This window comes from Dermacentor albipictus, chromosome 2 (genome assembly GCF_038994185.2).
Source record: "Dermacentor albipictus isolate Rhodes 1998 colony chromosome 2, USDA_Dalb.pri_finalv2, whole genome shotgun sequence".
NCBI classification, from domain to species: domain Eukaryota; kingdom Metazoa; phylum Arthropoda; class Arachnida; order Ixodida; family Ixodidae; genus Dermacentor; species Dermacentor albipictus.
The window spans coordinates 103,329,542-103,353,350 of NC_091822.1; the positions used below are offsets into that span (position 1 = coordinate 103,329,542).

Consider the following 23,809-nt stretch of genomic DNA (forward strand, 5'->3'; position numbering starts at 1 on the left):
TACTTCCGCTTTTGAAAAGTAGTAGGAGTAATAGCCAACGACTTTTAACATGTGGCTTGGGGCTGCATTTGAATTTCGTTGGTATAACAAGGCTCTTGCACCATAACTGGACGCATCAGAGAAGACCTCCAAGGTTTTCGCGAATTCGCGTAATATTAAGATTGGATATGAAGATATTGAGCGCACCAATTCTTCGTACGCATGTCCGCACTCGTCGCTCCACACAAATGTAGCTTCCTTTTGAGTGAGTCTTCTAAGATACCTGGATAACGCCGCAAAGTCTTTAATGAACGCCATAGGGTGTTTTGCCATTCTAAGTACACCCGAGTGAGTTAACATTGCCGGGCGTATGCAGTTCATTTATTCGTTACTCGGAGTGTTCCTTTGTCGTCTTCGTGAAGCCGTCAAGAATCTGCCAAGGAACGCCACCTTTCTCTAAAAGAATTCACTTTTCTTCTTGTTTATCTTTAACTTTTATTTGCTCAGTGCTTCTTTAAGTACACCGTTCATTATGCTCTGAAACTAAGATCCCCAATCGTTCAAGCCAAATAGCAGACGGTTCACTTCATAATATCAAATGGCGTTACAAATGCCGGGTACGCCTTTGAATTTACTTTGAGGGGTAACAGCCAGTAATCTTTGCACAAATCAATTCGCGGGAACCATTGGCACACGCCAGTATCATTAGTGCTGTGGTCAATCAAAGGCATAGACAGTGGATGCAGTTCCGTTTGAGTGTTTATTTGATTTAGGGACAATATGTATAGCAGACGCAAGGTGCATATGTTGAGGGCCTCATTTTTCCAGCATTCATCATTTGGTGCAGCTCTTGTTTCAGTCATGTTTTCTTTTCATGAGAAATCCTGAAGGCTCTCTTCAGTACAATGGTCGTGTTACGAAGTTCGAAATGTACTCCAAGCACAGAAGCTGCAGGTGGATATGTATTGAAGCAGGTATGTTCCAGAAAAATTGTCCATATATTATTAGCGCATTTGGAAGTCCTCATCTGTGTCGGTATCTGGACACTTGAAACAAGGGAGTCTAGAGTCACTTCATCTTTCCAATAAATGTTCACTCTTAGCTTCTTCATATCGGGTCTTGACAGTAAAGCAAGAATTCAACATCACACATAAGAAGTGCTTCTGTTGTGAAGTCCTCCCCATCGCAATGTATATTGACTTTCGTCCAGGTGTGATGTGCTCGAGATGATACATCATAGCTCTTATCCGTTACCACTTTACCTTGTCGCATTTTACCGCCCATCACCATGGTTTCATGAATGAGTCACTCAATCTCTTGTGTCGACTACAGCACTTCGTTTTTAGTTAGTAAGCACTTCACTTTGCGAAAGGCTTGATCGAATCAAGTAGACAACCTCGTTCTGGTTTCACGGGTGGGGCGGTGCACCCACGTCTATTCTTTTTCTTTTTTTGTCTCCTTGCTGTCTCTGTTGCTAAGCAAATAGAATCTGCGTTTCTTGTGGATGCTGTAATCGCTGTGGCTGCATTATCCGGATGAACTCTGGCTGAATGGGTCCAATTATGCTGTGCAGCGGGTCCAGGTATTTCATGGCACACGCCCTTAAGGTACCGCAGTAGGATTTCAATTGTCTTGGGTGACCTTATTTGCACTTTCCCTTGGCAGTCCATTGCCATACCGTGGTTGACTAACGCCACGATCAACCACTCAGGTAAAATGGGATCTGCTAATAGGAACAGCTGTCTCTTTTCATAGAAATAGTCAATTAATGAACTTGACCGTTGTTTGAAAAATATAGTTTTTCCCATCGGTCGACCGGGTTTTCTTCAGAAGCCGATATAAATTTGCTCTCCCGTGATCCCAGGCGTCATCCTGATGGTCTTTTATGCGGAGCTCATACCATTTCTTGGCATCGTGTAGAAGGAACAACCTCATGTTTTGAAGTTTATCCTGTGACGTCACCGAGGAGTTCTTTTTGCAACCGTATTCAAAGAACTCCAGCAAAGTGGTTGCCAGAGCAAACGTCCCATGAAACATGTCCGGCTTCCCTAATTAAGCTTTGAGACCACTGATAGCGCGCTCAGTTTCGGTTAGCACAGCAAGCAGTGGCCCATGTTTCTCAATTTGTGACTCCTGCACTTTCAACGTCTGCTCAATAACCACAGCAATATCACTGCTATTGTTACCTAGTGAGGCGAGTCTAGCAGTGCTATTGGAGGACTGAGAGGGCAGTAAATGGGATATAATAGGGCTCAGTGAGGTTAGGAGGACAAAATAAGCATATACAGTGCTAAAAAGCGGGCACGTACTGTGCTACCGGGGCTTAGCGGAGGGACGAGAACTAGGAGTCGTATTCCTGATTAATAAGAATATAGCTGGTAACATACAGGAATTCTATAGCATTAACGAGAGGGTGGCAGGTCTTGTTGTGAAACTTAATAAGAGGTACAAAATGAAGGTTGCACAGGTCATCGCCCTTACATCCAGTCATGAACAGGAAGTCGAAAGCTTCTATGAAGAGGCGGAATCAGCGATGGGTAGAGTGAAAACAAAATACACTATACTGATGGGCGAATTCAATGGCAAGGTAGGCGAGAAGCTGGCTGGAGACAAGGCAGTGGGGGAATATGTCATAGGCACTAGGAGTAGCAGGGGAGAGTTATTAGCACAATTTGCGGCACAGAATAATATGCTGATAATGAATACCTTCTTCCGCAAGCGGAATAGCCGAAAGTGGACGTGGAGGAGCCCGAACAGCGAGACTAGAAATGAAATAGACTTCATACTCTGCGCTAACAATGGCATCATACAAGATGTGGACGTGCTCAGCAAGGTGTGCTGCAGTGACCATAGGATGGTAAGAACTAGAATTAGCCGAGACCTGAGGAGAAAACGGAAGAAACTGGTACATAAGAAGCCGATCAATGAGTTAGCGGTAAGAGGGAAAATAGAGGAATTACAGATCAAGCTACAGAACAGGTATTCGGCTTCAACTCAGGAAGAGGAGCTTAGTGTTGAAGCAATGAACGACAATCTTGTGGGCATCATTAAGGAGTGTGCAATAGAAGTCGGTGGTAACTCCGTTAGACAGGGTACCAGTAAGCTTTCGCAGGAGACGAAAGATCTGATCAAGAAACGCCAATGTACGAAAGCCTCTTACCCTACAGCTAGAATAGAACTGGCAGAAATTTCGAAGTTAAGCAACAACCGTAAGACAGCTGACATAAGGAAGTATAATATGGATAAAATTAATCATGCCCTATGGAACGGAGGAAATCTAAAAGCAGTGGAGAAAACCTGGGAATTGGCAAGAATCAGATGTATGCGTTAAGAGAGAAAACCAGCAATATCATTACTAATATGGATGAGATAGTTCAAGTGGCTGAGGAGTTCTATAGAGATTTATACAGTACCAGTGGCACCCGCGACGATAATGGAAGAGAGAATAGTCTAGAGGAATGCGAAATCCCACAGGTAACGCCGGAAGAAGTAAAGAAAGCCTTGGGAGCTATGCAAAGAGGGAAGGCAGCTGGGGAGGATCACGTAACCGCAGATTTCTTGAAGGATAGTGGGCAGATTGTTCTAGAGAAGCTGGCCACCCTGTACACGCACTGCCTTATGACCTCGAGCGTAAAGGTATCTTGGAAGAACGCTAACATAATCCTAATCTATAAGAAAGGGGAAGCGAAAGACTTGAAAAAATAATAGAAGGATCAGCTTACTGCCAGTTGCCTACAAACTATTTACTAAGGTAGTCGAAAATAGGATCAGGAACACCTTAGACTTCTGTCAAGCAAAGGACCAGGCAGAATTCCGTATAGGCTGCTCAACAATAGATCATATCCACACTATCAATGAGGTGATAGAGAAATGTGCAGAATATAACCAACCCTTATATATAGCTTTCATTGATTACGAGAAAGCGTTTGTTTCTGTGGAAACCTCAGCAGTCGTGGAGGCATATGGAATCAGGGTGTAGACGAGCCGTATGTAAAAATACTGAAAGATAACTATGGCGGCTCCACAGCCACCGTAGTCCTCCATAAAGAAAGCAACGAAATCCCTATAAAGAAAGGCGTCAGGCAGGGAGATACGGTCTCTCCAATGCTATTCACAGCATGTTTAAGAAGCTATTCAGAGACCTGGAGTGGGAAGAATTGGGGATAAAAGTTGATGGATAATACCTTAGCAACTTGCGACTCGCTGATTATATTACCTTGCTTAGTAACTCAGGAGACCAACTGCAATATATGCTCACTGACCTGAAATGCAAAAGCAGGAGAGTGGGCCTAAAAATTAGTCTGCAGAAAATTAAAGTAATTTTTAACAGTCTCTGAAGAGAACAGCAATTTACAATAGGCAGCGAAGCACTGGAAGTGCTAAGGGAATACATCTGCTTAAGGCAGGTGTTGACGGCTGATCCGGATCATGAGACGGAAATAATCAGAAGAATAAAAATGGTCTGGGGTGAGTTTGGCAGGCATTATCATATCATGAACAGCAGGTTGCCATTATCCCTCAAGAGAAAACTGTATCATAGCTTGTCTTACCAGTACTCACCTTCGGGGCAGAAACCTGGAAGCTTACAAAAGGGTTCTACTTAAACTGAGGACGACGCAACGATATGTGGAAAGAAGAATTATAGCGGATAATAAAGTGCAGATTGGGTGAGGGAACAAACGCGAGTTAATGACATCTTAGTTGAAATCAAGAAAAAGAAATGGGGATGGGTTGGACGTGTAATGAGGAGGGACGATAACCGATGGTCATTAAGGGTTACTGACTGGATTCCAAGGGAGGGGACGCGTAGCAGAGGGCGGCAGAAAGTTAGGTGGGCGGATGAGATTAACAAGTTTGCAGGGACAACATGGCCACAATTACTACATGACCGGGGTAGTTGGAGAACTATGGGAGAGGCATTTACCCTGCAGTGGGCGTAACCAGGCTGATGATGATGATGATGAACAACCAAATGAACATCCCCTGTATTTAAGTAAGCCTTTGGAATTATTGACATAGTTGGGTGTGTACTATTGCTGCAGACCGTACTTTCTGTGTATTTATTGAGCATGCCAATTCATTCGAGCGCACATTCGCTGCACTGATTATTACTATCATTCTAACGCGGTCAATTCACTGGTCCTTGTGAAAGCCCGTTGCACTTTGAAAAGGCAGTTTCTCCTCGCTCTATACCCACAATCGCATTCTTTGGGGGTGCGAGGGCCTACCCCCTCCCAAATCGCTCTTGCCAGCTCTCTCACAACAGACGTGGGAGGAGCTGCTATGAACGGCGGATCAAAAACTACAAAAAGCCCTCCTTGCCTGTGCCGAAGGGGTCGCTTCTCGTGAGGCGCCATCCTAGGACTCAGGCCTGCCAGATCATAAGTGAGCAGAATCTCAATATAGTTGTCACCACCACCTTCTCCTCGTTCTATATTTCCGTGCAGGTGCAACGTCTTAGAATATACGAAATAACACAGCTAATGTCTTTTAACGTCAATACCACAAGTCATATGGTCTACGCGTAATGCGCTATATACTTCTTACCTTATTTTCCATTATATGTCCCTAGATTTTCACCATTGCTGCAAACGGCTTCAGAGGCGAACGAAAGAAAAAAATATAGCTGAATGTGGCTGGAAATGGTAGTTTTTACTGATGAATATGTGGAAATTGGTTTTTGCTTCTTCAGAAGTTTTTGTCTGCGTTGATGTTTCATCGGGCCTACTTCTCTATCCTCTCTTCCACTCCACACAGATATACTATATTCTGTGACAACCCGGGAATTACAAGCAAGATCGCCCCACACAACACCGGCCATTCACCAGCCAACACCGGCCACCGGCCATTCAACTCTAAAAGAGAGCCGAGCCAGCTGGAGTCTGTTTACAGCTTAATGACTTTGCCCTGCTGATGTAAATGCTGTTTTACTTGGGAAGTAAGAGCTCTTTGTTTCGAGCAGAAGCATTACTTGTGCCTCAGCCGTGATATTAGGTTCACCCATAATATTTCCCTTAACATCTATGGTTCTTCCTAAAACCAGTGGCATGAAGACAGATCTGTACAGAAAAAGAACAGCTGTTTAAACACGGAACACCGCTGCGCGTCACGGAAAGAACTCTGAGGTTTTTTATATAATGCGGGCATAAAGATACAGTCGCGGAAAACCTAATAACTACAAGATTATATGTACGCTGTTCAATATGAGCACAATTTGCATATATGTGCCAGATAATTACGCTCACCTCTTTAACTGACGTCAAGCGATTTCAGGTGTTTAAAACAAATGATACCAGCGTAGAAATCGCTCGTTGCGTTACCAGTGCGTTACCGTTGCGTTACTACACTCGCCCGACTAGGCAAATTTATTCGTGATCTTAACAGTACTGCTCAGCCATAGCTAACATCTTAATTTAAAGCAACTAGCTTTTATAGTCCAGTTAGCCTAGCATTCACATTAACAGAGCAATGTTATGAAGTATCTGCGCACTCTAGCAGTCTTGGCCCTCCTTGAGAGGTGAAGAGCTGGTGCACTGCGTTTCTGAGAGTAGAGGTTCTTTGTAATTCTTAGTTTGTAACCGACTAGGTCTGCTACTTTTTTGTGGGTGGAGCTTGTTTATACTTTTATGTTGTCAATGATTGTGGGTTGTTTTACTATGACTCAATCTGGGACCAGCACGGAACATTACCGCAATACTGCCATCAGTCTGCAAAGAGCAACTCACACAAGATAGAATTCTTTTATGTGGGCTGATATATCTCAAACACTCGCAACACTTCTTTCGGTGCTGCATAGTGGAGAGATACGATCATAGTACAAATAACCGTTTTCACGAAAAAGAGTCTCTGTTCTTTGCGTTAAAAGCAGTAAAGTGGTTATGATAAGCTGAAGGTTTGGCCCACGGGATGTCGTGGGCTTTTGTGTTACAATGGGCTGTCAGCCTTTAAAGCTTATGCTCAATACGTGATATACAACATCAAGTTGCAATAAATAAGGCGAGTCTCAGATACCGGTTGGTGTAAGGGTAATGGAAAAAAGAGAACCAGGCAACTCTTCTTCGACGTATAAGTCATGTAGACCAAATGACACCTTGAGAGAAACTGAAAGCTTGCAGTGGGGTATTTGGCAACTATGAATGGTGCAGAGCAGTACTGGATGTCTTCAAGACAATACGTGGCTGATGAAAAGTTAAAAGTTCAAATTGTAGACAGTACTCAAGTTTAGACGTGGCAATTCTTTTACAAAGAAATAGCTTGAGAGAAAGAGGATATAAACCTTACGTGAACGAATACTTCAAATAAACGTTTCAACGCGGATGACAAACTCTCCAGAGTTCCTCAATACTAGCGCGACAATAACATTTGCGTCAGCTGGGTCATGCAGTTCGCTCTCGTGATTCGCGCTTGCCAGTTGTCAGAAAGAACAATGCATGGGAAAATAGAAAACCATATCTCATCGCAGGTTCTTAGCAAACAATGTCCATTGCAGGCACAACGGGTCAGCGCTGATGTTATCTGTCAATAGCTTATCTACCATGGACAACAAGAATGGTTCTGTGCGCGGGAAATCTAGACATATCCGCTGCCTATATAAGTGTGATGTCATCGTCTCGACAGCACACGCTGCGGAAATCTTCAAAGGTGAGAGCTCACACATTTTTTGCTACTACTGGCTGAAAAATAAGCTTGATGGTCACATAGCAAATGGGCAGCAAGTATTTTTATGGGACGCGCCAGGATTTGCGTTAAAATGAGTTTGTATTCAGTGCAGCTAGACTTGTCTGATTTTTATACAGGAGTACGATTGCTTGAAAGAAAGTGTCTTAATGAGGAGGATTAAGAGTAAGCCAAAACTTATAAGTACCAAACCATTAAAATGCCGAAAGAATCTGCAGCGTCACCACACTACTAACCAAAAAGTATGTCAGCGCCATATATTGATGTCCATTAGCCTAATGCTGAGCTACAATGATTTCCTTATGGCGGGCGTCGTGTTTCATGGCCATACGATTTCATGGTGACAGTAACTGTGTCGATAGCCTTGAAAGCGTTCTGTGTTCTGGTAATCCTGGATCCTTTACTTGGCGTTATTCTGTGATTATGAATACATGAAGAAACGCTAAACTTCCTATACACCTAGCTATGATCCGTTGGATGCCTAGTCGAGTCTTGGATATAAATTACCCAGAATGGTATTGCCAAGCAAGTTTCAGTACTTCTGTTTTCGTGCGCTAGGCGTTCATGTCCTACGCGTACAAGCAGTTGAAGTGCGTACAGTACTTCATAATAAGGTAGATGCAGCCATAAAAAGCACCAAATCACTAGTCAGCACTTGCACAGTCGCTGATTTCTATAAAGTGAATCACTCGCACTCGACTGCATCAGCCAAATATGCAACGAACATGCGCTTCCATAAACGACAAACTTCTGCCCTCTAAAAGTTTTTCACGGCAATATTCATCGCGCAAGATGTTCAGATAGCTATCTTATACAAACTTATTTTCAAATTTTAGAATGAACGTAAGCTGTAGCACAAGGCTTTTGAACGTCTTTTGAATATCTACTAAATGTGCAACTCAGGCTTAAGTGTAGTAAATGTGCCGGTTGTGGAATGTAATTGAAGTTGCCTTAAAAATGCTCTCCTCTATGTGTCATGAAAGCTGTGTCGGATCATGTGATTTACGTGAACAGAGGGACATTACTTGCAAGACAAGTCGCAATGTGTTGGTATTTAGTAGGAATGTTAAGTAATAACATTTATATTATTGCAATTCAGCATATGGTCGAATGTAAAACGAAGCCAGGCTGTAGCGACTAATCTTAATTTAACACAAATTTTATGCTCAGCGCCACTCTTTCGGAGTTATAATTTGAATTTTTATAACTAAAAGCTACCTGAAACATCAATCTAGTTCGCGAGTATTTCTAAATACGTATCTGTTTAAATAGGTCTTTCAACAGATACGTAATAAGTACAGGATTTCTGCTAAAGGCCTATTACTTTATCACTGCTCGGTTTCAATTCCACAATTCGAACATGAACTCTACGAGAATATTACAAAATTCTTAGCGATATGTTGTTATCAACTTACATTACCTATTCATCATCTCGCAAACAAACTCTCGAAAGTCCCGGAGGTAGGGCACGCGATTTACGCCGACGACATCACCATTTCGTCCACGAGCGGCCCGCTAGGCACTCTGGAGCAGAACCTACAGCAAGCCCTAAACACCACGGAAGCTTTTTTTGCAAACAAGGGACTGAAGCTCTCCCCCAGGAAATCGGAGCTCCTTCTGTGCAAACAAGGCCCCAGGCTGAGACAGCCCCTTAGCTCCCTCCCCGTTCACCTACACACCAGGGACGGAGGAAACATCCCGAGGTGTAACACAATCAAGGTCCTGGGCATGATCATTGGGGCTTACAGCAATGACAACGCGGAGGCACTAAAACGCATCATAAAGGGCACCCTCAATTTCACCAGGGTAATATCACGGGTCGCCAGCAGAAGGGACGGTCTGAAAGAGGACGACCTCATGAAAGCATTTCACGTCTTCCTCATCAGCCACGTAACCTACGCCGCCCCCTTCCTCAACTGGAAGAAGACGGAGCTGAATAAAATTGATACACTAATCAGAACGGGATTGAAAAAGTTCCTAACTTCCCTATAAACACTAGCACGGAACGACTCCTCCAATCGGAGCTGCACAACACGGTAACCGAACTCTTTGAGGAACAGCCAAACTCCCAAATTAGTCGGCTCTCACTCACATGGGCGGAAGTCAAGATCTTACTAAAAGGAGGCATACAGCCCCTCTTCATGCCACTAGAGAAGTCGCAACTATGCACATACGCAGGGAGATCAATAACCGTTGATCCCATCCCACGAAACATACACCCTCAACGAAAGGCGGAGAGAAGCGAGAGCGGAGGCAATCCTTGACAACATCAAACATAACGAAACGCAAGTCCTCTTCGTTGACGCGGCCAGATATTGGAATCGAGGCGCCTACGTGGTATCTGTGGTGGACGCCCATGGCTCACTCGTCAACGCAACCACGGTAGTTACGAACTTCACTCACGAAGCAGAAGAAATGGCCATCCCGGTGGCCCTTCGAGGCTATAAAGGAGCGTCAGTCATTTACTTGGACTCAAGAACAGCTATTAGAACCATCTCGTCGGCCCTCGTATCAAGGAAAGCAGCTACGGTTATCAACACCATCTTCTTCCAAGAAACGGGAGGAGACAAACTCACGTCCCCGCACATCACATGGTTCCCGGTCCACATGGGCAATATTTCCGGACCTCCTGACTGTAATCCGAACGAGCGGGCACACCAACTGGCGCGAGAGCTAACATTCCGCGTCTACGGTCCGCCCTCTCGCTTCAACCCAGCCTTGAGGGACCTAGACAACAAAGACCCACTCGTATCATACCATGAAATCACTACAAATCATAGGTTATCCAGAATTTTTCCTCCTCCTCACCCAAAGCTCAAAAAAGCACAGGCCGTCACTTACAGACAGTTGCAAACTAGGCCATACATCACACGAACAACACTAAGCAGGATCAATCCTGACCTTCCTACTGAATGCCCACACTGCGGCCACGAATACAACTTCGAACACATGCTCTGGCTGTGCCCTGCGAAGGCGAGCGCGGACTTTCCCGACCAGTCTTCCTGGGACTAAGCGCTCAGAAGCACAGAGCTCATCGCTCAGCTCAAGGTTGTCCAGAGGCCCAGGGCCGTCTCCGAAGGACTCTGTCTACCGGCCCCGACCTGGGTGGAGCAGCCGGATTGATTTTCTTTCCCCTCAGGACCTAAATAAACACAGAATGTTTTTTTTTTTCTAGGGGAGTTTTAGTACTTCTATTTTCATGCGCTAGGCGTTCATGTCGTACGCGTACAAGCAGTGAAACGATATGCACTTCGTAATAAGGTACATGCAGTCATAAAAGAAAAACCAAAAAACTTTTCAGCACTTGCAGCGTCGCCGATTAAGATCAGAGTGAATCACTCGCACTCCGCCGCATCAGCCAGAAATGCAACGAGCATGCGCTTCTGTAAACGACAAACTTCTGCCCTCTAAAACGTTTTCGCGGCAGTATATATATTGCAAGATCTCTATATTGCGTTTTTATACAAACTTCTTCCTAAATTTTAGAATGAACGTAATCTGTGGCACAAGGCTTTTAAACGTGGTGCCGTGTGTACCCGAATATGTACTAAATATACAACTCATGCTTGAGTGAAGTAATTATGCCAGGTTATCGAATGTAATTGAAGTTGACCTAAAAAAGCTCGCTTCTATGGGATATTTATGTGGTGTCGGATCATGTGACATACGTAGGGAGAGTCGGGAGGAATGGGACATTTCTCACAAATATATTTGATTTTTTTATTTTGAACAGAAACAGATGTTTGATGGCTTATAATATAAATCAAAACACACTGCGCAAATTCTGAGAAGCAATCTTTGCAGCCATTTCTGGGGCAGGTGTAAAAAAAATAGTGTACAACAACCAAAATATGTCCCATTCTACCCCTCCCTCAGGGTGGAGTGGGACATAACTTGGGAGGAATGGGACGTGTGTAATGTTATAGTGACAACTTGCTCAGTGAACATTATAAGCTGGTAGTTCCACGTCAAACTTGAATCAGGACTGCAGGCGCTTTGTTCCCCCGAGAGTATTCGGTGCTGCAGCTTCATAACGATGTCGGTCATTGGTACAGTTGCTCTGCCTTCCTGAAGAGGAAAGTAAAACTGGGAGCTCTCGTCTTACTTTCGAAGGAACCGGACGCTGACGTCCAAGTTCTCGCTGTTCTCGACTCTACCCGCGTAATAGATGAAAGATTGTTTTACAAAACCTGACAAGGACAAAATCACCTTTTGTCGCTTTAAAAACTTCATTTGGCAATTCGACCTCAGAAATTTCGCAACTCTCATCGCCGACTCTTGAAATGTCACTGTCGGAATCATCGAAAGTAACAGCGACAGTTTCTTTTTCACTCGAGGAGCTGTGGGCCTTTTGAAGATGCCGTTTCCTTTTCAGACGGGTAGTCGTGGCAGTCTTAGCTGTCTTAGGGCTCTTTCTTTCAGACTTTGCCGTGCAAACCTTTCTGCAGTTGCTTGCTCGACCGCACGTTTCACTGGGGTATCTGGAAGCACTTTAGTGCTACCTTTCTTCCTTCCTTTTTGCCCTGTGTTACGCGACGTACCCTTAGATAGGGCCTAAGATCGCTTGGAGCAATGCGACTGCTGGGAGAAACAGTTGACGTCGATGCAGCTTCACTGACTGCGGGCATGACGACATCTCTTAGGATGTTTCGAGCAGCGTTAGTGTCTGTCTCTGAGTTCAAAACGTTTCCCAGAAGGGTTGAACCATCCATTTTACGCACTGCGGTGGCTGCCTGTGGTGAGATGTGTTCGTTGGGGAAGCTTCGGATCTGTCAATGACTGACATCATGTAGTCGTCCACAGTGAAGGGCTCGCTATTAAAAGTCCAAATACCCGTTTTCTGGAACCCCGGGATTATATTCTTTTGTGTTACTGTTGATACGTAGGCGGATCACACTAGTTCCCCAACGTTGTAGATGGAGATGGTCTTCCCTGAGTTATTTATAAGCCAGTCATTGCAAGCAGCGTTGTAACGAGGTTTGAATGGTTCTTATACGGATACATCAAGTGGCTGCAAATGGTGGCGACACTGTGGAGGAAAGGTCAGCAGAATGATGCCACTTTCTTTTGCCTTGTTGATGGTGCTGATGTTGATATGGCTTTCATGATTGTCGAGAATAAAAAGAATTGGTTGTTCCTTCGAGCACTTTGTATGTTTCACAATATGCTGTAATGCCAAAGAAAATAGTTCGCCGGACATCTATCCCTACCGGCTTGCCAATACAAGACTTCCGGCTGGGGTGCTCTTCAGGAAAAAATCTTTAAATCTCACCCGTGGAAAAATTAATACCCGTGGAACAGCGTTTACTATGGCATAGACAGTGCACAAGACGGTCACCAATTCGCCACGTTCTGCCGATGTGACCTGACCAATTTGCTTCTCTCCACGTGCTGCAACAACCTTCGGCGAATTGTGGGAAGTTGTGAAGCCTGTTTTGTCACAGTTGGAGATGCGGTGTGTAGTTAACTTGTGTCGGTCATAGACGCGTTTCAGATTTGAAGGGAAAAAATTGACGGTGTGCTTGTTGAAGCTCGTTGCCCCGCCGAGACCGGTCGCTTCCGGCGATCGAAGCGATAGCTCAGAATGACGGTTTATAAAGCCGAAAAACCTGTCTCTTCCAGCTAACTGGTTCACTTGCCATGATGATGGGCACTTGCGACTTAATGCTGTTGCAAATTGGTATGCCAACAAACAAACCTCCATTCTTGTAAGCCCATAATGTATCCTGCTTGCCCTAAGCAAATATTCCTTCAAGAGTACTTCATCTTCTGCTGTGAAGACCGTACCGTAGATCAAGTTAGAGCTGATACTGTCTCTCTGCCTGCAACCATTGTACTTCTTTACTGCTCAACCAAAGGAAGATTTTGATATTTTAAGAGCTTCTGCCACAGCCCTTATACTTTTCTTCGCACACTAATCTAACAGCATCCAGCATCAAACTGTTCTATGTCCGAGCCCTCTCGGGATGTTTTTCTTCTATACCCTTGCCATCTTTCTTAAAATTCAAATGGAGCAATGTCAGGCAAATGTAAACAAGCACCCTCCCAAAGCCCTAATAAGTTGGCTTCGCTTAATTCGTTGCATGCATTAAACGGCACCGTAGCTGTAGCCTACTATTTATGCCCTTCTCCCGGAATGTTCACAGGAACACTGCAGTAATCAGAGCTGGCGAATGAAGCAATATGATCGTTTCATCATGCATCTTTAGTTCCCCATTTAGAATGTACTACTGTCAGTTTTTATCTAGCCAGCCTGTCTTTTATCTCATGCCATTTTCATGGCGCCGAATATTTATAAGCTCACATTGGGAAATAAATGAAAATAACTGCTTTCGGCGCTAATGGGGCTCAGCCTTGCAGAAGAGTCCCTAGTGGCAGCACTACTCTTATTGCCGGGAGGAATGGGACAGTGTCCCGTTCCACCCTCATCTTAACTGTCCCATTCGTCCCAAGCTACATCACCCAAACAAAGAAACCTTCAATAGCGAAAGCTGTCGCCGTAGACCCAATGTTTTACTGCATGAGATAAGACGCTGATGCGCCTTCCGGGAGAAAAATTTGTATCAGCGACCTCCGAGTACTTTATACATTAGAAAGCTGTAATTGAGATAGCAGATATCTACATTTTACACGTGAATCAGACAATTTTTTTGCAAAGCAACTTGCACCCGACAAAGACTTCCGCCATTACAACCAGGCTATCTATATGCTAGTGCTATCTCGTGAGTAATTAGAGAACGTTTTTGAACCAGTTGCTAGAGAGGTGCACCAGATGTCCCATTCCTCCAACCGTTCCAAACCTCCCGACTCTCCCCTAAAGAGATGGACATTACGTGCAAGACAAGTTGCAGCGTGATGATATTTAATAAGAATTTTAAGTAATAAAAGTAAATGTTTCTGATTCAGCATATGTTCCAATGTGAAAATGTAGTCAAGCTGTAGTGGATAATCTTAGTATACTACAACTTTTATGCTCAGCACCGCTCTTTCAGAGTTATAACTTGAAAGTTTATAACTAAAAGCTACCGGAAACATCTATCTAGCTCGACACTACTTTTAAATACGTATCTCTTGAAACAGGCATCAAGCACAGGATTTCTGCTAAAGGCCTATTACTTTATCCCTGGTCGGTTTCAATTCCACAATTCGAACATGAACTCTAGGACTGCATTACAATATTCTTAGCGATATGTTGCTATCAACTTACATTACCTATTCATTTCTTTTGCACATAGTGCCATCCAGCTGATGTGAGAGAATTCAGGCATCTCTCACAATAGATTTTCAGCAGACATGTTTCCAATACATAATAGGTTTTCTCGTTAAACATAAGAACTCCATAACGATCATATGGCTTTCTGTGCGGTATGTGAAATATTCGTTATAACACATGTCTTATTGCGATACGTATCGCGATTCCGCTATCTATTTTCAAAGTTTAATATTTTAAAGCTACAGCGTAGAACGCGTTGGCGTGCTCACAGTGTTGCTATGCGCCGATACTTATGCTAACGAGCATTTTAAAGAGCCATACGAAGGACCAACCTAAACTAAAATTTCGGCATGGTGCCTCCAAATTATGTACGACCAATATGCGCAAGATGTTGCAGCTGCCTTCGAGGCTTCACATTACGTTAAATGTAGCGCGACAAAGCACGCTAGTCTTGATTACCATTGTGAAAATTTTTGCAGGCGAAGTTACAACTCTTGAAAATCAACGATGACGCCTTTAACTGCTCTCATCCTCCTCCTCTGCAGCGCTGGTAAGTGGGATAGATTTAAGAAGACGAGTGGCACCACCATATGAAATATCTGTAGAGCTTTTTGGTGGGCTACTTGCTGCTTATACAGTTGTAATAATATTTAAGAGCTAGACATCATTATCAAGGTATCATTCGTGCAAGCAGCCCATACAAAAAAATTGTTGAGAAGGCATTGCAATATTGTTGGTCACTGTTGAGTTTTTTAAGGAATTATTGAGAGTTTGTTGGAGAATTGTTGCGTTAAGTGTTGAGGACTCTTGAATATTGGCCACTGAAATTTAATTGAAACACCATTGGGTACCTCAATGTTGAATAATTGTTAAGTTACCATTGAAAGTCCATTGTGCTTAAACGGCCCGTTGTGTTCGTTTTGTTGAATGGTTGTTCAGTTACCATTGATACTGTGTTGAACTGACGTTGGGGTAGTTCTGTTGACTTGTTGTTGAGTTATTATTGCCACAGCATTGAAAAGCATATTGTGGCACAATTGAGATGCCATTGAGATTTTAGAAGTCGCCATTGAAATATGATTGACGTTTCGTTGGGCTGGTGTATTTTTATTCATATATTGACATTGCTTCGCTGTTCACACTTGCATGCCCCGGTGCCTGCTCATAACTTTCCCAAACACAAACAAAATAAAAGGAAAGACTGGTCAACATGAAGTACCTTTATTTACACTAAAGATGCGTGCGCGTGAAACATTACAGTATATAAGGCACCACTACATCGAACCTGGAGACATGGGCTAGTACCTACAGCACTCTAGCAGTGTAACTGCGTCTGGAAAAACCTATACATATGAATCCAATCAAGACGATCATTGTGCTCTTCAGTTTCGACTTAAGTTTACGACTAGAAGGCAAAGCGACTCAAAAGGCAGGGCTTAAGCATACCCTTGTACCAACCAACTGTGAACACATGAACACTTGAAGCTGCTTGCATGTGAATACACAAAATACATCTCAATATGTTACATTAAAATGTTGCGCATACTAACACATCACAGGAAGAGCTACGGCTGAATGTGAGAAGGCAAAATAACAAACTTGAAACAAATGACTTCACGTAAATATATACAACCTTTAGCACACGCCTTTCACCGGGATTAAAATTTAATGAAGTACCAAAGTAGACTTGCCTGAGCTTTGTCTTCGATATATATATATTTTCATGTTGCCCAATTATATTATAAAATAACATCACTCAACTTAGCTATTATTTGACGAGACATCATTTAGAAAGTTGTCGGGCATGGTGAACACCTGAATCGTGCTTCTGACAAGCCGGGATTGCTTTCTTCAGAAATAAACTTGTAAAGCTTTTGTGTAATGAAAGCAGCTTATCATCCTGGCACAAGTCAAGAACGAACAGTACACCATTTCATTATGTTAATTTGGGGTACAGAAGAGTTTGTTAGTGGCATTTCCTCAATTTAGTGAGCTCATTTTCAGGTAATTTTTCTGGACTTGCACAATAATTAAAGCACTTTTTGGGGCCTTTTTCCGTATACCCAGCAACTAAGTGGTATCTCAGTCAATAAAGGGATAAGGAAAGGCTAAAACTTTGAACGATAAGAGAAAAAATAATTATTTAGCACAGAAAATTGGTAGTAACACATGGCTAACACAATTCCAAACAGCCAAATAAATGGTCACCTGCACTTTCAGTATCAAGCACCCCAGAAATAGTCGTAAAGGATGAGAAAAGGTTCCAATGACTCGACAGCCAGATTGCTGAGACAGTGAAAAATGCAAATAAATGCATATACGAAACACCAATTACCTCAATTTCGCAGATAAATTTTACTAAAATAGCACCAGAATTTTGCTGCATAAAATACATAAAGGTTGCATAAAAATTGGGACAAAGCAGTAACTGAAAGACAGAGGCAGCTACAGCACGCATGTTGAAAAAGATAACAAGAAAAATGATATATATGCATATTAGAGCTCACAATTTTCGCTCCAACATATAAAAATACACGCATGCACTTAGAGCATAAAAATGTTCATGTGCCTGGAGAATGCAGCGCAGTACAAAGAAGCGTCATGAGAACCGACAAGTAGATCTTACTACGAATGCTTGCAACCTACAATCAGGCATGTGCCATGTCATGCCTTGAATGGATGAAATTCATAAATCTTACACACAAAGGAAGTTACCATCACTCTTATTGGCTTCCTCAGGGGACTCCTTGAAGTTGAACTAGAAAAATGTACTCAGTGTCAAAAACAAAGAGAAGACCCTATAGCGTTCTTCCTGAAATAAACAGCGCAGATAACTTGGTGTATCAATTCTATGGACACTTCGCCAATTCGGTGTACATTTATATTTGACAACCATCCAAATAGAGACGAGAAGGATGAATTAAGGTAACACGCATGAACGCTGACTCAACTAGAAATTTATTCGTGAAGACGAAGATTTTAAACACACTGGCCAACTTCACAAAGAAAAAGCCATGGATGCGCAGCATAAACAGCCCGCCACAACAAGAAAGGACCGAAATACGTCCTGTAGAATAAACATGTGCGTCAAAAACTAACAAAAACATGAAAACTGAAAGGTTTCTCCTGTAAGTGATATTAACGAGTAGTACTGCAGCAACTCTTTCCCACTAATGGTCACAGAAGTCTTGCTTATGAATATTTCTTCGTGATCAATAAGTAATGCTCCCATAAGTCCTCTTGTGTTCTGGTCTTTGTGATGAAACAATCGTTCTTTCTGCTTTATACCTCAACACCAGAGGAGTTCCAGAAGCAATATTTATTCATCACAAACGAAACAAATGCATAACCAAGTTATCTGTTGCCCTTAGTGGGAAAAAGTTGCAGTTCTCAAAATTGTATTTCTCGTTCGGTAGTATCACTTATCGGACAAATCTTTCGCTTTTTCGAAAGCTTTGACCGATAGTTCTCGTTTTTCACGCACGTTTATTCTACATGACATGGCTTTTTCATATTTTTTTTCTTGTCACACGTGGCTGTTTCTGCCACGCATGCACGTATTTTTACCTTTGCCAAGTTGACCAGTGTGTTTGATACCTTTGTCATCAAAAGCAAACTTTAAGTAGAGCTTGCGCTTGTGTGTGCTCCTACCTATTTCGTCGTCCGTCGTCCGCCTCTGTTCGTGCTGCTGTTTACAGTACGCACGTATCACTTGGTTAGGCTGGTAAACATTCTCACAAACAAAAGTAAATGCCTCCCCTCAAAAGGTAGCCCATCCTTTACTACTAAACGCCAGAGCAAATCGAAAGTAAGCCTTCACAGCGTCCATGCGGCAGCTAGTACACCACAGAGCAGCACAAAAAATAGTTGAAAATCCCACTTGATGGAGAGTGGCAACAGAGATGCGAGCTTGCTAGTGAATCAGCCACATATCAACGGGTGTCTCTTGCACGACACCAAGGTGCTTTTGGCGTAGAACACTTTAGCACCTGGGAATTTGCTGCATACGTAACCTGTGAGAAAGGAATGTGGACAGAAAATGAGATTGCGCGGATTAAGAATCTGCCACACACTGCACATAACTACGCACGAAATAGAAGTACACACTATACTGGCAAGTAAAAAGCCGGAGGGAGCGGCTGCACATCACGTCGGCTCCATGTTCCACAAATGTTCTTCTAGCGTAAATCGCCAAAAAGCCAACCGCTATTGCACGCCAACGGACTCAGCTCGTTCCCAGGAACAAGTGGATACCGAAAACCAGGTGGGATTCCCATTTTTCAAGCCTCTACGACAGTATTTTGGCCGGACCTCGTGGCGGGAGAGCCGCGTGGCCACGCGCCGGAGCCGGCTTCCTCAACAATTGCCGATCATTTTCTCAATGATGGAAGTCAGCGTAGAGGGGCGCAGCATATCCCAGGAAGAAATGGATACAAGCAAGGTATGGAAGGAGGTCAGACACAGAAGATCAGACCGGCGAACCTCCCAACATCGCGAGGGCACCTTGTCGCCGACGCGGCTCGACAAGCGCAACAATAACCCATGGAAAGGCAGGCTAGAGCACATACGCAAGGCAAGCAGAATGCCACATTTGCCAAGAGGGGATTACAAGATTGTGATCAGACCGCGTGGAGGACTCAAATTATCCGAGCATGGTATAGTTCCCCTCACAGCTGCGGTACAAGATGCGGCAGGTATTCCTCGAGACGAAAGGGAGGAGGACATTGTCTGCCCCAACAATTATCAAAATATACTCATCGTCAGTACCTCGGATCAAGATCGCGCAAACAAATATCAGGAAGTAGCACGTATCAAGATTCAAGACAAGTTTTACGAGACCAATGCTTACGAGACAGCGCCTGACATGACGGCCAAAGGAGTCATCAGAGGAATCCCACTCGACGAGGGCCCAAGAGACATCACAGCAGCGGTGGTTACGAGTAAAAACCCAACGGCGATAGCAGCAAAGAGACTCAGTAATACTACCACAGTGATTGTGCTCTTTGAAGGACACAAAGTGCCCACGTACGTCCGATACAGGGCAGCGCTACTCCCTTGCTCCCTGTACAGGAAACAAGTGGACTTCTGTCACCAATGCAACAGACTTGGACACAGAGGAGATGTATGTCCCAACCCTGACGACAAGATTTGTGCGGGATGTGGAACATCAAACCCAGATAAAGACCACAGGTGCCAACCTAAATGTCAGTTATGCGGCGAGGACCATCCGACAGCAGACAAGGCGTGCAAAGCCAAATTCAAAAAGCCCTTCATCGTTAAACAGAGACAATGGCACAGACTGCAACGAGAACGACAAGAACATGAAGACGCTATCTCAAGAGAAGACAGAGCAGAGTCTCGCGGAACGCCTGGCCTCCTAAACGCCAGGGAACGACGCTCCAGATCGAGAACAAGGTCTCCATCCACCACCAGATCCTTATCCCGGTCCGGCTCCAGGACACCGGGGACACGATCCAGATCCAGGTCCGGAACTAGGCCATCCTCTTCAGCAAACCAGACTAACACGGTGAGCTGGGCAGACGTGGTCGACGGCGTGCGCCCGGGGGCTGGTGGGGAGACTGCCATTAATAACGAGATCAAGCAACTAAAACACGAGAACGCGCAGTTGAGGATTTTGCTAGCACGTATGAGCGATGAAATCAAAATTCTCAAGGAAGGAAAAAACCAAATAAATCCGGTAACTTCCACTCCACACGCGAGCACGAAAGAGCCATTTGAAATCCCGGACAATAAGATGGACGAAGGGGATGAGCCCCCTCCACTCAAACGCAAGGCCCAAGCCATCAGTGATAAACAAGATAACGCAGTGGTAGATAAAGCATTAGCCGATATTCAAAAGAGCCTAGCAGAAATACAGAAGTCAAATGAAAAACGGGACGAAATTATGAATGAAATGGCTAAGGCAATAGCAGCAATTATGAGTAGAATAGACATCCTAGAGGCAAACCAGTCACCAGGTAATGGACTCCCCTCTGTTGCGTCAGAAGCACCACAATCCTTACCCACTTCACAACCACATAATTATTTAAGATCAGCTTCTCTCCAACCTCCCGTCTCCCTCCCATGGTCGCACCCGAAATGAGGCGCGCTAAAGAAGGGTTCAGGATATGGCAGTGGAATTGTAGAAGTTACGAAAACAAAAAGTCAGTTTTGCAGCAGTATTTGAAAGACAAGGATACACCGGACGTCATAATTCTGCAGGAAACACACGGGATTGCAAAGCTAGCAGGATACAGATCTTTTGGCTATGCCGAAGGGGACACCAGGGCATTAACTACGCTGGTAAAAAGAAACATAACTTGCATGCAGCACAACACAGGCATAACGCACATTGACAATATTCTATTGGAACTCATCCCACAAAAAAAGACAGGACGTATCTTATTTATTCTCAATATTTATAGTAACCCCATGCTACATAAACACAAATTCAAGAACCTATTCCAGAAAACACTCAGACTTGCTGGAGAAAATCCGGTAGTTATAGGAGGAGACTTTAATGCCCCACACACCACGTGGGGATACTTATATACCAGAGCAAAAGGAAGGGACTTATGGAACGACTCGCAAGAATTAGGCCTCACGCTTGTCACAGACCCCGCCACTCCAACCAGAGTAGGCACGGCGCTAAACAGGGACACAACCCCAGACCTAACCTTTACCAAGAATATTGAAAAGGCGACGTGGCACAACACACTGGAAGATTTGGGTAGTGACCACCGCATATTGGAGTTACACGTCAGAGAAGGGCCGAATAGACCCAAGGAACGACAGATCAAATTAGTAGACTGGGAACTATTTCGTAGGACGCGAGAGAAGACACATCAACGATCAATCGCAGACATAGAATAATGGACTAAGAAGCTCAGTGATGACGTCAAAGCTGCCACAAAAATAGCACCACCTGAATCTAACTTGGATAAATGCGACAGCAGACTTCTCCACATGTTGGAAGCTAAGCAGTCGCTTCAGAATAGACTTAGCGGTCAGAAGCATAACAGAAAGTTAAGAAAGCGCATAGCACTCCTCAACAAAGAAATAGAAGAACATGCTAAGCAATTGACCAAACAACAATGGGACGAGATATGTAATTCCATGGACGGACAATTAAGCACCGGCAAAACCTGGCACATGCTCAGGTTCCTGCTTGACCATGACAATAACAAGAAAAATCACATGCAAGCGATTAATAAGTTGATACACGCATATGAGGGTACAGAAGAGGAATTTCTCAATGAATTACAGCAGAAATACTTAAAACAGGCACCCCCTTGCATCTATCCTAGCTACAACGGGATTACAAACGCAAAATTAGACGAGGAACTCACGAAGGCCGAAATCCGCGCGGCCCTACAAAAGTTAAATACCAAATCCGCCCCTGGCCCGGAAGGTATAACCAACAAGACTCTCAGGAACCTGGATGATGAATCGATAGCCAAACTAACAGAATACATAAACGAGTGTTGGGTAAAGGGAGAAGTGCCAGCTCAATGGAAGAAAGCGACGATAACGCTTATTCCAAAACCTGGTAGGAAGCTTGAGATAGACAACCTCAGACCAATCTCCCTAACATCCTGCGTCGGAAAATTAATGGAACATGTAATTTTAAACAGAGTAGACAACTTCTTAGAGGATAATAACATATACCCACATACAATGATAGGATTTCGCAAAAATCTTTCGACACAAGATGCGATGCTCCAACTTAAGCATCAGATAATCGATTATAACACGCGCTCGACAAGGGCCATCTTGGGCCTTGATCTTAAAAAAGCTTTCGATAATGCCAACCACGCAACCATATTCGAAAACATCGAACGACTAGGACTAGGGCAACGGACGTATAACTACATCGAGAGCTTCCTATCAGATAGGAAAGCAGTCATCTCCGTCGGAGGGCTCAAGTCGCCCGAGATCGACATAGGGGGGGCCGGCACGCCGCAAGGCGCTGTCATCTCGCCGATGCTGTTTAATCTCGTCTTGATGGGACTCCCCGAAAAATTAAATCACATAGAGTCCCTGAATCACACAATCTACGCGGATGATATTACTATCTGGACCTGTGATGGCAGCGACGGATCAATAGAACAACGACTCCAGACAGCAATTAACACAGTAGAGGAACACCTCAAAGGAACAGGCCTCACATGCTCTGCAGAGAAATCTGAACTTCTATTGTACCGCCCCACACTTAGAAGCAGGCCTCCCAAAGGATACGACAGAAACAAGGCTCATGAGGAAATCAAGCTACACACCAAGAACGGGCGGAATATCCCAATAGTCAACCAGCTCAAAGTGCTGGGTCTGGTAATCGAGAACAAAGGCACAAATAGGGAAACCGTAAAGAAGTTAGACACAAAGGTAACAAACACCATGAGATTAATCAAACGAATTACTAACAAGCACCAAGGTATGAAGGAAGAAAGTATCATACGGCTGATACAATCATTCGTAATCAGTCAGATCACATACATAGCAGCCTTCCACAATTGGTTTGCAGCTGAAAAGCGTAAAATTAACAACATGATAAAAAAGCATACAAACTAGCGCTAGGGGTTCCCATCAGTACGAGCACGGATCTCTTGCTAAAGTTAGGACTCCACAACACACTGGACGAACTCATAGAAGCACAACAAACATCTCAAGCAGAGCGACTAACCAAAACCAAAATGGGACGGCATATACTAAGCAAACTAGGAATGAATTATCACAATCTATACGGGGAGAAGAGGACGATAACGAGAGAAATTCGTGACAAACTCCTAGTACCAAATATACCCAAGAACATGCATCCAGGTTACAACGATGGCAGACGCAAGAGTAGAGCAGAGAAAATTATCCGAAGCTTTGGGTCAGACGACAGAGCAATCTTCGTAGACGCGGCTGAATACCCAGACAGAAATAGCTATGTAGCAGTAA

General features: G+C 43.9%; 1 protein-coding gene and 2 pseudogenes across 2 annotated transcripts in view; 1 reads left to right on the plus strand and 2 right to left on the minus strand.

Annotated features, from left to right (window-relative positions):
- The first annotated feature begins 7,551 nt into the window (after positions 1-7,551).
- The window catches only part of LOC135921074 (salivary anticoagulant protein P23-like), an 80,430-nt gene continuing 64,172 nt past the window's right edge, over positions 7,552-23,809 (plus strand). Inside the window, exons 1-2 of one of the 2 annotated variants that reach the window (XM_065455393.2) lie at positions 7,552-7,620; positions 15,349-15,419. In XM_065455393.2, coding sequence (XP_065311465.1) covers positions 15,377-15,419 — 43 coding nt within the window. In that variant the 5' untranslated portion in view covers positions 7,552-7,620; positions 15,349-15,376. The remainder of the gene's footprint in view (positions 7,621-15,348; positions 15,420-23,809) is intronic. The other variant, XM_065455394.2, reaches the window with a different exon arrangement.
- On the minus strand, positions 11,594-12,856 carry LOC139055753 (uncharacterized; annotated as a pseudogene).
- On the minus strand, positions 12,863-14,085 carry LOC139055754 (uncharacterized; annotated as a pseudogene).